Source organism: Prunus avium, chromosome 1 (assembly GCF_965620075.1).
Source record: "Prunus avium chromosome 1, drPruAviu1.hap1.1, whole genome shotgun sequence".
Classification (NCBI taxonomy): Eukaryota; Viridiplantae; Streptophyta; class Magnoliopsida; order Rosales; family Rosaceae; genus Prunus; species Prunus avium.
In genome coordinates, this window is record NC_142284.1 from 52,966,089 (window position 1) to 52,981,418 (window position 15,330).

General features: G+C 39.2%; 3 protein-coding genes across 13 annotated transcripts; 1 reads left to right on the top strand and 2 right to left on the bottom strand.

Moving 5' to 3' along the window:
* Positions 1-79: 79 nt before the first annotated feature.
* On the bottom strand, positions 80-5,701 carry LOC110766280 (CHY-type/CTCHY-type/RING-type Zinc finger protein). Of its 5 annotated transcripts, none has more exons than XM_021969569.2 (13): positions 5,398-5,701; positions 3,169-3,823; positions 2,490-3,045; positions 2,312-2,399; positions 2,125-2,184; positions 1,980-2,012; positions 1,636-1,713; positions 1,454-1,497; positions 1,203-1,243; positions 1,030-1,112; positions 835-926; positions 630-741; positions 80-531 (listed from the first exon to the last, which is right to left on the bottom strand). In XM_021969569.2, the coding sequence occupies exons 3-13, from the start codon at positions 2,618-2,620 to the stop codon at positions 421-423; spliced, it is 873 nt and encodes a 290-aa protein (XP_021825261.1). In that variant the 5' UTR covers positions 2,621-3,045; positions 3,169-3,823; positions 5,398-5,701; the 3' UTR covers positions 80-420. The 5 variants fall into 5 exon arrangements, with proteins under 5 accessions (XP_021825261.1, XP_021825260.1, XP_088102844.1 ...); XM_021969568.2 differs by having other exon boundaries at positions 3,169-4,058; XM_088246718.1 differs by having other exon boundaries at positions 4,251-5,701.
* A 1,861-nt stretch (positions 5,702-7,562) lies between these two features.
* LOC110766283 (leucine-rich repeat extensin-like protein 4) lies at positions 7,563-9,727 on the top strand. Its single transcript, XM_021969579.2, has one exon. The coding sequence runs from the start codon at positions 7,900-7,902 to the stop codon at positions 9,547-9,549; it is 1,650 nt and encodes a 549-aa protein (XP_021825271.1). The 5' UTR covers positions 7,563-7,899; the 3' UTR covers positions 9,550-9,727.
* Positions 9,542-15,155, bottom strand: LOC110766281 (uncharacterized). 7 transcript variants are annotated; one of them, XM_021969576.2, is made up of 10 exons: positions 15,020-15,155; positions 14,739-14,809; positions 14,183-14,454; positions 13,159-13,819; positions 12,818-13,017; positions 12,484-12,725; positions 11,185-12,053; positions 10,907-10,976; positions 10,638-10,698; positions 9,542-9,680 (listed from the first exon to the last, which is right to left on the bottom strand). In XM_021969576.2, exons 2-7 carry the CDS (start codon positions 14,757-14,759, stop codon positions 11,362-11,364), a joined length of 2,088 nt encoding a protein of 695 aa, XP_021825268.1. In that variant the 5' UTR covers positions 14,760-14,809; positions 15,020-15,155; the 3' UTR covers positions 9,542-9,680; positions 10,638-10,698; positions 10,907-10,976; positions 11,185-11,361. The 7 variants fall into 7 exon arrangements, with proteins under 7 accessions (XP_021825268.1, XP_021825264.1, XP_021825269.1 ...); XM_021969572.2 differs by having other exon boundaries at positions 10,638-10,705; XM_021969577.2 differs by lacking the exon at positions 9,542-9,680 and adding an exon at positions 10,014-10,316 and having other exon boundaries at positions 10,907-10,971.
* Between the last annotated feature and the right edge of the window lie 175 nt (positions 15,156-15,330).

Below are 15,330 nucleotides of genomic sequence, written 5' to 3' on the forward strand. Positions count from 1 at the left end.
TACCATTTGAATGCCTTTGCCGGAGTGGTGGATACTGTTCGAAAAACCAAACGCAATCGAGAATCAAAGGAGAAAGGAATACAGAGGAAAACAAGAGATCATCCATCCAGATGATAAATCGAGAAATCATCATGGCTACTCTTGGCTTAATTACAAGGGGAAACCATACATACGAAAGTAAATAAATAAATAGACGAGGAAAAGAAACACAGAAACAAAAAGCGAATCGCAACGGTGCATTCAGCCACTGGTTTCCAACAGAAGACAATCGCAGGACCACAATTCCCTTTGTCCTCCACTGATATAGCCAGGTGGTCAAAAGAGTGTACGGAGCCCCATTGTTGCGAGTCTTGTGACACACGTAGCTGCACAATAATAGCCAAAGCCAAGATCAATTCTGATGCAACCATAGCCACTAGCTCAGCCTCTCGTTTGGCGAGTGTTGTAGGATTTACAGTTCAGGCATTTCTGGGCCACAACATGGTACTGCACTTGTGAGCTTTTCCCACAGTCGTTGCAGAGGATCCAAACCTGTTGAAGCGAATCACGAAATAAGAAGAATGACTTCTAACCACACATTGTACACTTGGAAAGTGTGTAGAGAGAGAGGAGAGAGAGAGAGAGAGTACCAATTTGTTTTTATATGGTTCAGGCATTGGTGTAGCTGCAATCTCCATGTCATATTTCTCCCATACCTTGGACATATCACAAACTGATTTGGAGCAAAGAGGGCACGCATATCTGTCATAAAGTACGATCAACCAGTGAATTAGATAATTCTACTCAACTAGCCAAATAAAAGGAATCAAAATCACATAGCTGCCAGGCACTTACTGATAATGCTCCCTCATCTCTTTTAAGCAATCCTTGTGAATAGTGTGTCCACACAGCATCACCGTAACATCATTTGTTGATTCAAATAAGAACTGCAGATCACCAGGTACGTTATGCTCCAGTAAGACAGGCATCAATAACCCGAAAACAACAAACTAATATTTGTTGTAAGAATTTGTAAACTGCTAGTCTTACCTCAAAGCAAACAGGGCAGTCGTGATGCATTGCTCCTTCCACACAAGGGTGGCTGTTTTTCAACATAATTGAGTAGCAGCAGCCTAACAAGAAGATAATAACATCAGTCATGGTACAATATAATAAACGGGATGCTTAGTTGCTTTGGAGAAAAACAAGCACACATTGCTTACCACACTTGTAGCAGTGGAAGAAATTCTCACGCCCTCCGATTCTGTCACAAAAAGCACACTATCGAGTCAAACACTAAAGAATTAAAGCTCAACAAGACATAAACACAACAAAGATCAGAAAGTACAGCTGAGCCAGAAAAAACTGATGCCTGGAAGAATATTGAGTTTCTCTACTGAGTATTGAGGGGAATACTAGGTGTTACTTAAAAACATTTTTGCACAGAGCCTTAACAAGGACAAGAGAATCCTACCTGCATATTCCACATCCATTGCAGTGGTACTGTCTCTTAGACGTCTGCAAAGAAGGCAAATAGGATTAGCTTGCTACACAAGCTGGTTACTTGCAAGAAAGTATCATGAACTTCCAGGGCAAACTCACATAAAAATCCTGACATATAACGTAGAACAGAATTAAAGAAAGTCGGGCACTCACATCATCATCGAATAGCTTGCAAGTCCCACAGAAGTATTTCCCCATGCATACACCACAGTTAACACAAACTTGTCCAACCTGGTAATGAAAGCAATCAACATAAGATACTGCAGAAAATTGCAAGCAAGTCTTAGAAATAAAGATTTGTCTTAATTATAGAATCGAGAAAACATCTTAAGTTCAGCTAATGCATAATGTATCAACAATATCCACTATATCCTAATTATTAACGAATTAATTACTAGAATACTGACGTCAAACACAACCCTATCTCACAAGTTTAATGACTTAATACAAAATCCAAATAAATAAATAAATAAATCTGCCAATAAAACAAAACTCACCTCTTGCTCAGTGCCGCAAAGTGAACATATCACCTGAAGTAACATGCATGTATTTTGTCAGCTATGAAGCAGAACAATATATATTAACTTATTAAAATTCAAACAACGACAGGAGAAGATATACACCAACTCATACAATGATTACCTGTTTGACTTGATGACGTGGTATGTCATGCCTATGCTTCTGATCGACATTAATATCGTTCTGTACACCAATATGAAATTCAATATGAGTTGGCTCAACTCAAAAAAGAATTATCAACAAAAACATCAGAAAGGCAGAATTATTCCTACTGGAATATTCTCTGAAATTGTACATATTGAGTACTCACCTTTGCTTCATTATGACAATGGCGACAATCAAAAATCTCATTGCAGCAAGGAGCTCTAATGCGGCACCTTCGCCTGTAGTGTGGACATCTGCAGAAGAAGAAAAGGAAACCAATATCATAATGTTTATTGTGACAGGGGAGGGAAGGAAACCACCAGAGTAATGAATAAGAACATTACCCATACTCCATATGTCCTCTCTCCAACAATTCAGTGGCCTTTCCAGTATCCTTTGATTCTACTTTTGATTCTACAGTGAGCATGCACGATAGATTCAAATGGGCATCCTCCATTTTGTTCTGTCTAACCATTCTATGTTGCTTATCTCCAAATTGATATGATAATATTTAGAAGCTTGCAGAAGGCCTAAAGCACCTGCATGTACAAACATATTTAGCAACAATGGTTAATCCTCAGGGGCATATTAGTCACCCGATCAAGCCAGGCAAACACCCCATGACACTCTGCTTTCTTCTATAATGCTGCAGACATTTGAAATCAGCAACAACAAAAGCCAAGCAAGGTTGAACAGCTCCAATCAGCATTTCTCCGAGAGGAGGATTCATCAAAACAAGTAGATCTATAAGAATCCCAAACAATAACTACAATGCAGCGCTGGGGAACTCCAGAGCTTCCATCTGTTGAAAGTAAGCAATAACATTGCATCACTTGATTCCTTGAAGAAGTCCCAGAACCAAATCCAACTATACTGGGCACGACGAATTGACACCCCAACCTATGGTAAAAGCAATATATCACACAATCAAATGCGTTTTAAAATGTTTGTAACAAAATAGGGGAAAGAGTGTGAGAGATGGAGAAATGTGTTGTGTTGGTTGTCCATAGAGGACAGGCCTACCTTAAATGGAAATTATCCACCATGTCTGCTTCGAGTACTGAACTTACCCAATAGGCAAAATCTTAAAAATTCTATACCGTCAGACTTTGAGTGTCACTGCTTGAAACTTGTGGAGTTCTCTCATCATCTATGTAGTTGAGTTATGAACTACAAAAAGAATCACAACTTTCATCTCTTGATTTCCTTCAGAGAAAATTAACTCTCCTTCCAGGACCACGGCACCCATGCAAGGCTAAGTCCCAACCAGCTAAGTGGAGCACCATTCTTGTCTCTACTAACCTACTTACAACTTAATAACAGGTTTAGGGATGAAATGAACAACAATGTACTTGGAGTATGAGCATTGAAACTCATAACCAGGAGCAGACAAATGCTCCGATTAGCACAAGGGGGCAGATGAGACAACTCAGAAAATGATGTTTCCGCAATAAGAGTTTCAGTGCGGAATATTCACTATGGGGGTAATACACGGATATAGGCGCCAAAAAAGAGGAGCCACAAGATCTAACTAGAAATATACGCTGACATCTTCGGATGGAGATGTGAAGAACCATTTTTACCGGAAAGACATTCAAACCCCTCAATCAGAACCCCGATAAACCAGCATATACACTCTGGAGTTGGAAATTTCACCTCTGGTACAGATACAACAGCCCTGCAGAATACTGCCGAAACTCAATATTAACAATAAAAGAAAAACCCAAAGGAATAAGCCCCCCCGTATGCTGCCCTATCTTTCAATGCAACCCAATTAAAAACAAAGAAAATTATCTTATGTAATTTGTTAAAGCAGTCTCCTTAAATTTAACAAAGATCCACAAGGCTCAAGCTGCAACCAAGCTGTAGACTCAACACAAGCTGTAATGTTTTCCCGTCCTCAGTAACAGAAACTGAAAAAGTCGATAATTAATATCAGAAAATATGTCAGGTAATATTTTCTTTTATCATTTGCATTATGAAATCCATAACTGGCATCCTTAAATATTCCACTTGCACAGGTAGTTAACACCCCAAAACACTGAAGCCCTACACTTTAAAAGGCCCTAACGGTTTATCTATAACGAGCTACTATAGCTCAGTACCTGAAACCAAGGTCCAGAGGAAGGCCCAACAACATTGACCTTGGTGTTTCCTGGATGAACAAGGGCTGCTTCAGAAACAAGAGGCTGAGGTACACCAAACGGGATGCACCGGCCATAAAGAGGGGATGATGGCTGACAATACTCACAAACTTCACACGCCTATTTCAGAAGCTTATATAGAACAATCACAACAAAAGGACCAAATTGCCATTCATTTCACGCCACAAGCATGAACTCTATTTGCTATCCAATTACTATAAATCCTCGTCCAAATAAAAAAAGACCTACTATAACCCAGTCACATCACGTATCCATTTGGGTATGTTATTATTCAACAGTTGGCTTGAAATCAAGTGGCAAGTAATAGAGAGATTTCACCGCCCTAATTTTGTTTCTAGTTTCTCAACCAAAAAAAGTGCACCGTCAGTAAAGAGGAAACAAAAAACCTTGTTGAGTAGAATCACCTATGATACAAAACAAATGCATCATGTTCCACAGCTACCCATTTTCTATTTCCCTCCTCTCCCTCTGTAATACTCATGATGATCACATCCACAAATAAACGAAATGTAGAAATTACAAACAAAAAGTTAGACGTGGCTTCTTTCCAAGGGAAAACCAATGGTCTCACATAGCATTTCATCCTGGACATAAATTTCATGCACGGAAAATATTATCTACGAGAAGAAATAACCAAGGCGGATCACATTTCTTTCAAAAATTAGCTAAACCAAACATATCGATTATCGTCATCATCAGCAGCAGCAGCAACAACCAAATTCGTCACAGTCAACCAGTCAAAAATCATCACAAAACCAACAACACAAATTCAAACAGCACAAAATGGAACATAAAACCATTCACCAAATCAAATCCACAGCAATCCACGCAATGCATGATGAACAATACAGCAACAGAAAAATGAAGCATAAACACAATTCATTGAAAATACGTTACTGCGAAATCAAAAGCTCAGCATTAACACCATAACATATCAAACACACCTAACGCTTAAGCACACAAACACACAGAATTAAAAAAAACTGCAGCACCAAATTACCTACGATTTGAACAATTAACGCAAACTTAAAGCCATTCAGATCAAAACAGACTACGAATTATATGAATTTCTTAAAGAATAACGAACTTTCAATCGGGAACGACAAGCGGTGCAGTGGCCGATCCGAATCCGATAACAAACGGCGGGATCCGATTGACAATCCAAAGCTCCGGCTCGCCTTTAGAAACTATGTGCGTGTGTGTACGTGAGAGAGAGAGAGAGAGAGATACCGATATACAGAGTGACAGAGACGAATATGAGAGAGAAAGCGATACGGATGATAGAGAGAATTCGAACGGAAGCCGAATTTATAGCCTCCCTGAAGATAGGATCGTTTCCAGAGCCTTCGAAAACGAAAGCGTCAGGGCCACCGGTTTCTTTCTGTTGCTTCTCAATTGACAGCTTGTGCAGTAAATTGCCTGAAAATATCTCCGTTTTTTCTCAATTAAGATAATGAGATTTTATCCGGAGCACTCGCGCCCATTCTATAACTGTGTGCGTTAGCGTAAATCTTACGGTGTGGATACTGTGTTATTAAATCCGACGGACCCAAAGAGAGAGTATGTTATTTAACGTGCACACGCGTGTATTAGAAAGCTTCGCTTTAAATGTCGGTGACGTTGAACACTATTATGTTTCTTTCTTCCCGTGGGGAGAACTTGACCATTCAACGGTCAAGATCGAAGCGTACACGTCAGGTTGATGTGATTGCAGTTGGAATTTAGATTGAGCTATAGCGCAACGACGACACGTGTTACTTTTTTTTGGGGTCAAGGACGACACGTGTTACTTAAATGGGCAAAAAGTTCTGATTGCATGCCACGTGTTAAGGCTGACGTGGATGGATGTAATGATATTTGAAAAAAATATTAATTAATTTAAGAAAAATCTCCAAATTGATGTCTATCCAATAAAATGAATATTATATGGCATTGATTTGTGATAACTCCAGTAGATATCATGACATGTTGGTGAGAGAAGTGATCATATGATTTGGAACATTTTATGATAATGTTATAATATTAGTTTCTCATAGGAATGCCAAGTTTCTTGGAAATCATTCTAAGCTCACCTTCATTTGCTCAACTGGATCCAAACGTGAATCAGTTTGATGAAGTTCAATTATATATTTTGTTGTGAAATCAAATGCACGATTACATGACCTAATATTATTATTTTTTTTTAAACGATAAGATTTGAATTCAAAGACTTTTAATTTTCTCAATCGATCTCAATGCCTTGTGAATGTGAAATACTTTAAACTCATTATACATTGCGTCTATTTTTTTGTTCAAGAAGAGGTCTATTTTATGGGTTTGTCATGGTATTGTGTCTATATTATAATATGAAATGATCTCCGTAGTATGATTTGTAACTCAATTGGAAACCCAATATTCTTCTAAATTTTCAATATAACTAAATTCAAAATGAAAAATAAGTCCTATTAACTTTGTGATAGGTTACTGTTAAAGATATGTTTCAATCCAATTCAATTGGAGATATGTGAAAATTGAAGTCAGAAAAGTAAACGTTAGGAAATGATAGTTACACTAAAAAAATTGTTTGCAAGTAGAGTTATTTACACTAGCACCCCCTAAGGTTTTTGGCTTTTTTACAAAACTTATTGAGGTTTTAGAAATTACACAAACACCTTCTGAGATTTTAAATTATTTTCACAAAACTCATTTTCATTCATTTTTCATCCAAAGATTGATGATTTTATACAAAAAAAATCTCCAAATGACGAAGTAGGCCTTTGAGATTAGATTGCATATACTTCATTAAGGTTAATTTTGTCATTTGCATAAGTTATTTTTCAATGAAATCGTCAATTTTTGAACAAATAATCAACGAAAAAGGATTTTATGAAAATAAATTGAAACCTCAGGGGGGTGTTAATGTAAATAACTTTGCGAGTATGGATAACTAACTTTAACTCAGTTGATTACGTGTGTGTGAATGATTATCAGCCGTATGTAGTTCAAATACGCGTAGTCAAATTCTTAATTATGTCTCACTAAGGGTCTTTTACTATCCCTCTTAAAATTCTCTTATATCTGCAACTAACACTAACTTTAACTCAGTCAATTACGTGCGTGTGGACGATTATTAGCCGTATGTAGGTCTAATACGCGTAGTCAAATTCATAATTATGTCTCACTAAGGGATCTTTTACTATCTCTCTTAAAATTCTCTTATATCTGCAACCAACGCCCTCAGGCCCCTAAATTGGTGTGAAAAACTTGATCAAGTCCAAGATGAGAGAGTGAGAATCGGGAACCGTCCCAGAAAAACGGTGTTTCCCTTTGACTGGTTCCGTTTTATAAAGATGTAATAAGAATCATGCATTCATCGGTTCCAGCAAAATCTCAACGTCCCTACCTGCCACTCGTCTGACATACTTGTCTTGCACAGTGAACAAAATTTCTATGCACAAAAAAAGTTTTACAAAAACTCAGTGGCTCTGAGCTTTTACTGTGGATTTTGATAATTTTCCCATCCCCAAAATCCTCTTTTTTTCTCTCTTTAAATTTTGAGCAAACCAAAACCAAGAAATTGAAACCCCATAGATGTGATCTCTTGTATGTGATGAAGAGAGAAATTCAACACATTTTTCTACCCTCTACTTTCTTGATACTGATCTTTTGCCTTGGCTCCACTGCCCAAAACCCTAATGCAGGCGTGAGAGAGTTAAAACTTTCTCATATTAATCAGAGGCAGCTCTTGTTCTACACTGACCAAGATGGGTCAAGAGGGGAGCTTGTGGTAGTCCCATCCTCCCTTGTTTTTCACAACTCAAGACTCAGGAGTGCCTACGTTGCCCTCCAGGCATGGAAACAAGCCATGCTCTCAGACCCTCTGGGCCAAACATCCAACTGGGTTGGATCCAATGTCTGCAGCTACACTGGAGTCTTCTGCTCCCGAGCCCTAGATGACCCGTCAGTCGAAACTGTGGCAGGCATTGATCTGAACCACGGCGGCATTGCAGGGTACCTCCCTGAAGAGCTGGGTCTGCTCTCAGATATTGCATTGTTCCACATCAACTCCAATCGGTTTTGCGGCAGTGTCCCGAAGAGTTTCAGCAAACTGAGGCTGCTTTTTGAGCTTGATCTGAGCAACAACCGCTTTGCTGGGAAGTTCCCTCTTGTTGTTCTTCAACTGCCAAAGCTAAAATTCCTGGACCTGCGATTCAATGAGTTTGAAGGTAAGGTCCCCAAGGAACTGTTTGATAAAGATCTTGATGCAATCTTCATCAACCACAACAGGTTCTCCTTCGAATTGCCGGATAATTTCGGGAACTCGCCGGTCTCAGTTATTGTTCTTGCAAACAACAATTTCCATGGGTGTGTGCCAGCCAGCCTTGGCAACATGTCCAAGAATTTGAACGAAGTGGTGCTCACAAACAACGGCTTCCACTCATGCTTGCCAAAGGAAATAGGGATGCTGAAGGATGTGACTCTGTTTGATGTGAGCTATAATCGGATCGTCGGCGAGTTGCCGGAGGCAGTGGGTGAAATGGTGAGCTTGGAGGCGCTCAATGTGGCTCATAACATGCTAAGAGGGAACATACCTGAGAGCATTTGTGAGCTTCAGAACCTGAGGAACTTTAGCTTTGAGCACAACTTCTTCACTAGTGAGCCACCAATGTGTTTGAAATTGGAGAAGTTTGATGACAGCAAGAATTGCTTGCGGCGTAGGCCAAAGCAGAGAACCATGTTGCACTGTAAATTGGCCTTGTCTAAGGGTGTTAGTTGCAGTTCTTTTGGATGCCGTCCTTTTGTTCCTCCCTCCCCACCATTACCACCTTCACCACCACCATCTCGATCACCACCACCTCCATCGCCATCACCGCCACCATCACCACCACCTCCTCCTCCTCCTCCTCCACCACCACCGCCGCCGCCATCCCCACAGCCTTGCCTTCCCTCCCCGCCACCTCCTTCACCACATTCCCCACCACCATCTAAACCCTCTGATCCTCCACCATCTCCTCATCACAATTCACCACCACCTACCCTACATTCTCCCCCACCTCCACCCTCTAATTCTCATCCGTCGCCGCCTCCACCGCCCATTTATTCTCCTCCACCTGCTTCACCTTCTCCACCTCCATCTCCACCACCATGTATACGACCTTCTCCACCCCCACCTTCACCACCAGCTCCAGTGTATGATGGCCCGTTGCCACCAACTATCGGTGTCTCCTACGCCTCACCGCCACCACCACTATTTTATTAGTGATTCCTTCCATTTCTTCTCCACCTTCCCAGACAGCTTAGAGACTGATACACTAGAGTGACTAAAGTCCCATGACTTGGAAACAAATTTCCACATTAAAAATAATTGCCATGAATTCATCATCTCTACCACTGCAACCAGAGACGCAGGCAATACAGAACAAGGTCATCAAATCATGTTACAAGGTGAAGGTGAACACAAGAGGAACGAGACAGTGCATAGTGAAGGTTTTTTCTTAATTTTTTTTCAACAACAAAAAAAAAACTCTATTTATTTACATTGTTATGGACTTGTCTTTAAAAGTAGATAATAAGTTGGAAGATAAAGTACTAGGCTACTTGGAATGTAATTACAAAGCTCTCTAGATTCTCACATTTCTGTTATATTAAGAGCTTTCCCTTTGCTTATTTTCAGAGCTAAATGGTAAATTAAAGCACACACTTCTACTCAAATTGAATACAATATGCAATGCCGGATTTCTTCCGGTCCCAATTGAAATCTCTTTCAACTAAAGATTCTTAGAACCCTTGCAGCTAAGTTCCATCAGGTGACTAAAATGGCCTCAAGCACATTGGATTCTCCAGTCATATTACTGGTTCAAACTGGTAAATGGGCAATAGGTAAAATTCTATGTGTTGCCTTGAAACTTAAATGGTCGACCGACCACCAAACAAAGCAGTCAGGAGCGACTGAATTCCTCCCCCAGTTTTTGTCACATCCTCATCTTTAAAGCAGCTCTCTTTCTGCTGATTTGTCCCATCTGCTTGCTGTGAGAACAGACAATTAATGGAAAACCTAACAAACTGATATCTAGTCCAGCAGAAAAACAAAACAAAGAAAAAAAAGAGGAAAAGAAAGCAAGGATGAGAAATGAAACGTAAATCCTAGTTTCCTACGAAAATATGAACTTAAACATTAGCCTTCTTTCTCTACCTCTTGAAGCATTACAAGTTAAAGAATTATTTCAGAGTTTTTAATGTAAAACAGTTATAGAACTACCTGAGTATTAATACTTAAAAAGATGAATGTGTAAAGAGAATCAAGGATTTTCTAGTTACTGATATTCAAGTAGGAAAACTTTTTCTTACCTTCGACACGGTCGTCAAATTTTTCAAAACTACACATCACACCCTTACACCTGATTGCTTCCTGCAAACTGCACAGAGTTCACATACTTGTGGCTAAAAATTTCTTTGATGAACTAACTTCGATAAAAAATGGTCTTTAAAGTATAATTTAAATAGCCACTTTTTTACAGCCAACCCTGGAGAGAGGAAATACTTTTTCTGGATTCTTTTCAAATTTCAAGGTATTGCTTACAAATATACCATTTAGAAAAGTTAGGTCTCACTATTACCTTCTACAATGCTCTGCTTCAATATTTAAGACTCCGAATAAGAAATTGTAAAATCTGCGTTCCATCTTTGCTGCAGGAAGACGAAAGTCAAGAATCTTCATTTTCACTTGAGAAAGGAAAAATTCAATGCATAATCTAAATAATAATTGAAATGTCAAACTACGTGAAAAGCTGAATTTGATTAAAAAAATTATTTTTCCTTGATTTTATTCTCAACAAACACATGAGAAATGAAGAAAAAGGAGAGCAGTAATCAGAAGCATGAAAGATATAAATACCTCCATAATGCACGTCTGCATCTGAGTGAAAGAGACAGGGAGAGTCATGAATACCAAAGCATTTCAAAGCTCACTGAGGTACAGTCTGAACTGTACATCAAGTCTTAACCATGAACCAGATCAAAGATCATAACTTCAAGCCTCGTGCATGTTTCCATCTCCTTTTTGATGGCCTAATCAGTGGAGACGAGGAAAAAGTATATTGTCTGATACATGAGAACTAATCTCTGAAGGTAAAGGCTGGAGCAACCCACTATTAGATATTACTTCCAAGCCTTTAATGTCCTGTTGCAAGCGGGTTGCATGTAAAATGGCATGGTCAAGAACTACAGGATCATCTGGGGGATTTTGAAGGAGGGTAAGCAAGGCCTGCCGATAAACTTGGGCAGACAATAATGGTCTTGCAACCTGCTGACTTTTACATGTGATTGCCACCTTGATGACATGCTTGCAGAGATTTCCTAGCCTTGACCAAGGGCAATCACACAATGAGAACTCGGAACCGGGGTTCCAAATAGTGTATGCCAGGCTTCTGTCTGTTTGTGAGATGACTTTTGCATACTGGAGATTTTGCTCATCCAGTATGACATCAACATTTAGGATCTGCAAAGCCTGATACCAAGCATTGGTTGAGAAAGATTTGTCCCTCAAGTTTTCAAAATACCCAGTCTCTATGCTATATTGGTCTAACCAATATGAAGATTGAAATTCAGTTGTAAGTGTGTGGATTAACCAGTCAACTCTTGACCAAGAATTAACATATTGTTCATTGAAAAGCTTGGACTTCAACCTTAGATGATAGGACTCAATTGCAGCATTTGGCTCTGGACCAGCCACGGGAAGAGACCTTATGCCATTGGCCCACAACTCTGCACAGCAAGAGCATATGCAAATATCAATGTTTGAAAGAACAATATAACAATGTTTGAAGCGGCCATTATGATGGTTACAACAGCAATCACAACATCTAGCACATCAACTGCATTTTGTAACACTGAAGTTTGAATATTAAGAATATCACATTTCAGGGTTCATGTTTGTAAGTTAGACCACATAGTTCACATGTGTCACCTGACAACTAGGCTACACTAATCCTCCTCTCAATGGGTTTGGGACCAGCTATATAAAGTACAAGGCATGCAAAATGATATCAAACAGAGGTTAAAGACAAAAGCCAATAGTCCAATGAGGAGAAGGCATGGGTCATTTGACAGAAACAGGTATTCTGGCCTGGTAAGAGAAAATATGTCTTCTTTTTATTTTATGCATTAAAGGTCTCAATCATAAATGGGAAAATACCTATATTTGGTAACCATCGACTCTTAAAATAATCCATAAAGGCACATTGATCAACAAATACTTGCATAAACTCCTCAACTGAATCCATAGTATTTGGCCTTCTTGTGCAATACAAAAGCCAGCCTAAGTGCTTAAACATTTCTCGCTGCACATCAAAGTTGCAGCATGTCTTTAAAAGTCTTCTTATCCAAGAACGACGAGCACGCCAGATGCATAATAAGACCCGGCATTGGAAAGCCTCTCTGCAAATAAAAAAACAATTGCAGCAAAAATTCAATTCAATTTATAAACAAAACTCTATGACTAAACTGCATAGCCACACTAATATTATTACCTTATTATAGAAATTTCAAAGGAAGGATCATCCACTAAAAAGGCATCGAGTCTCCATCTTGGATCCTTGGTTTGGATTCTTTCAGCCAGTAGCCCAATCCATTTATGGATATCTTGACTGACGAAAGACGAGGTAATGACCCAAGCAACTGGTATTGCATCCCGTGATGCGTTGAAAACAAGTAATGTACACAAGGGATACTGTTAAGAGAGGACAAAAACAATCAGGATACGATATCATAATTGTTTTGTTTAATTCTTGAAGACAAAAACAATAAGGAAAAAAAAAAACAAAAGCATGAAATATCAAATGCACGTAACTAGAAGAAGCAATCACGATACCTTAAGTTTCTTTAAGCCAAATGTTGAATGGAAAGCTATGTAACCATTATGTCCATATTGGACCAACTGCTGCAGCTGCCAATCAGTCTGCATCCCCAAAACAAATGGTTCTGAACCAGAGCTATCTTGAAAATAGAACACATTCTTGCGATGGCGTTGAACCCACATCCTTATACTGCATTCATCATCTTCATGCAACTCATGAGAAGAATTGCGAATCACCCTTTCCATGTTACGAACATCATTACGACTTAGAAAATCATCACGGTTATGAGGTCCCCCATGCCCCTCGACCATCTCCATGTGATGCTGAACTATACTGTCCAAAGGTATTCCAACATAAAGCATAGACATCACTTTCTGGCGTTGCTCCTCTGAAATTCGTGGAGCATACATGGCTCTCGTTCCCATAGCATCCTGATCAAGTATACCATGACAAGGCGATCCTGATTTGTCTACATGATTTCTCTGGTTATAGATGATGAGAGCTAGGAGTGGCCGGGTATATAAGCGTTTTACAGTAAAATGACAGATGCAGCCCCTCATCATGTGACGCCTCCCAGGCCTGCTTCCCTTTCCAGATGCAGGCTTTGTACTAGAACCATCCACCACACCAGATTCATTTTCTCGGTAATCCTCAGGACCATAAGAACACCAGTATCTGATGAATAACCATATACACAATTATGTCTCTCAAATTTAAGTTGAAAATCATTTCAATGCTTTTAATTTAATTGTTTATGGAGCACATTACAGTTACCTATATTTGCAAGTTTAATTTAATAGTTATATTCATGAATATTAATAAACTCTATGTTATGGTTAATGAGCTTAAATGTGAAATGAATTCCTAATTTTCCAATCCTCGTACAAGGTGCGCAGAAACTAGTGAATCAAGCAGTGAAACTCGGTCGAAGGTTAAAAAGGTCAAAAGGAGGTATTTAAGACCAGAACTCCATGAACCCCAACAAACACAGAAAAGAAAGGAAGGCCTAGTGGATTCTGAAGAGCAAAGACAACACACAGTGTATACTCAAGATAGCCATCAACCCTTGGCTTGCTGATGCTGCCCTCAGGCCTCCTCCTTCTTGACTCAATGCGGAAGCTAGCAGGGCATTCTGCATTTGAAGATTCTCCTTTCACAAAATCACCCACTCTAGCAAATGGGATTAGGGCAATATCATCGCCGCCTTGGCGACCGCCTTCTACTTTTACCCATTTGATATGAGCCGCAGAAAACTCTGCACATGGAGGATCTTGTACTGGAAGGTTAAGAATATCCTCCATTCTTGGAATCTGTGATCACATGAAAATCAAATCACACTTCTTCTAATTTTTGTAGCACAAAAATCCATGCTAAGATTTTAGAATAATTGGTCTGTGCTAATCTCTGCTGCCTTTTCTGCCTTACAAAACCAAATACGGTTTCACTTACCATTACATAACACCAAGTTACCAAGTTAAACAAGCAAAATGCAAAGCTACTAGAGATTACTAAATAAAATGGTTGGAATTTTAAGATGACAGCACAGTAGGAACTTCAAAGATTGCTCAGGTAAAAGCAATTGAATAAAATTTACCTTGTGTTCATGGCCCTTCATGCTTCTCCTTCTTCACTAGCTCAAAAAGTGTAAATTCTGAAACTTTTATACTGCAAATGAATTATCAAGTTAAGATTTACATAAAAACTAAAATAATAATCAACAAAAGATTCCAGAGAGTCCTGGAAAGAGGAAAACCAAGGAGCAGCTGAGAAAAATGCAAAAAGATCAACACAAAATCCATGTGAAAGAAAAAAAAAAGTAAAAGAAATAAGTAAAGCTAAGGAAAACAGATAGTAAGATTGAGGAGGGAAATTTACCTCTAGAGGCTGCCATTTGAATGGAAAGCCATGGAAGAGTGATTTGAGGTCCTCGAAGTTTCAGTGCTGCGTTGGAGTTTTTGCCTTCTGGTGATCACCGTGTATCGGACAAAGCTGTTAATTTACCAAAACGACCTCAGTTCTTCTGTCTTTCTTTTCTTTTTGGGCTCGCAAAATGGGTCCAGCCCAAACCATATGCTTGGATCAGATGTATGTTTGGGCCAGATCAAAAAATATGGGCCCATCTTTTCTAGCCTAGCCGAGCTCATATGGAAATGTTAGCTCCAGCCCAACCGAGCCCCACATTCAAA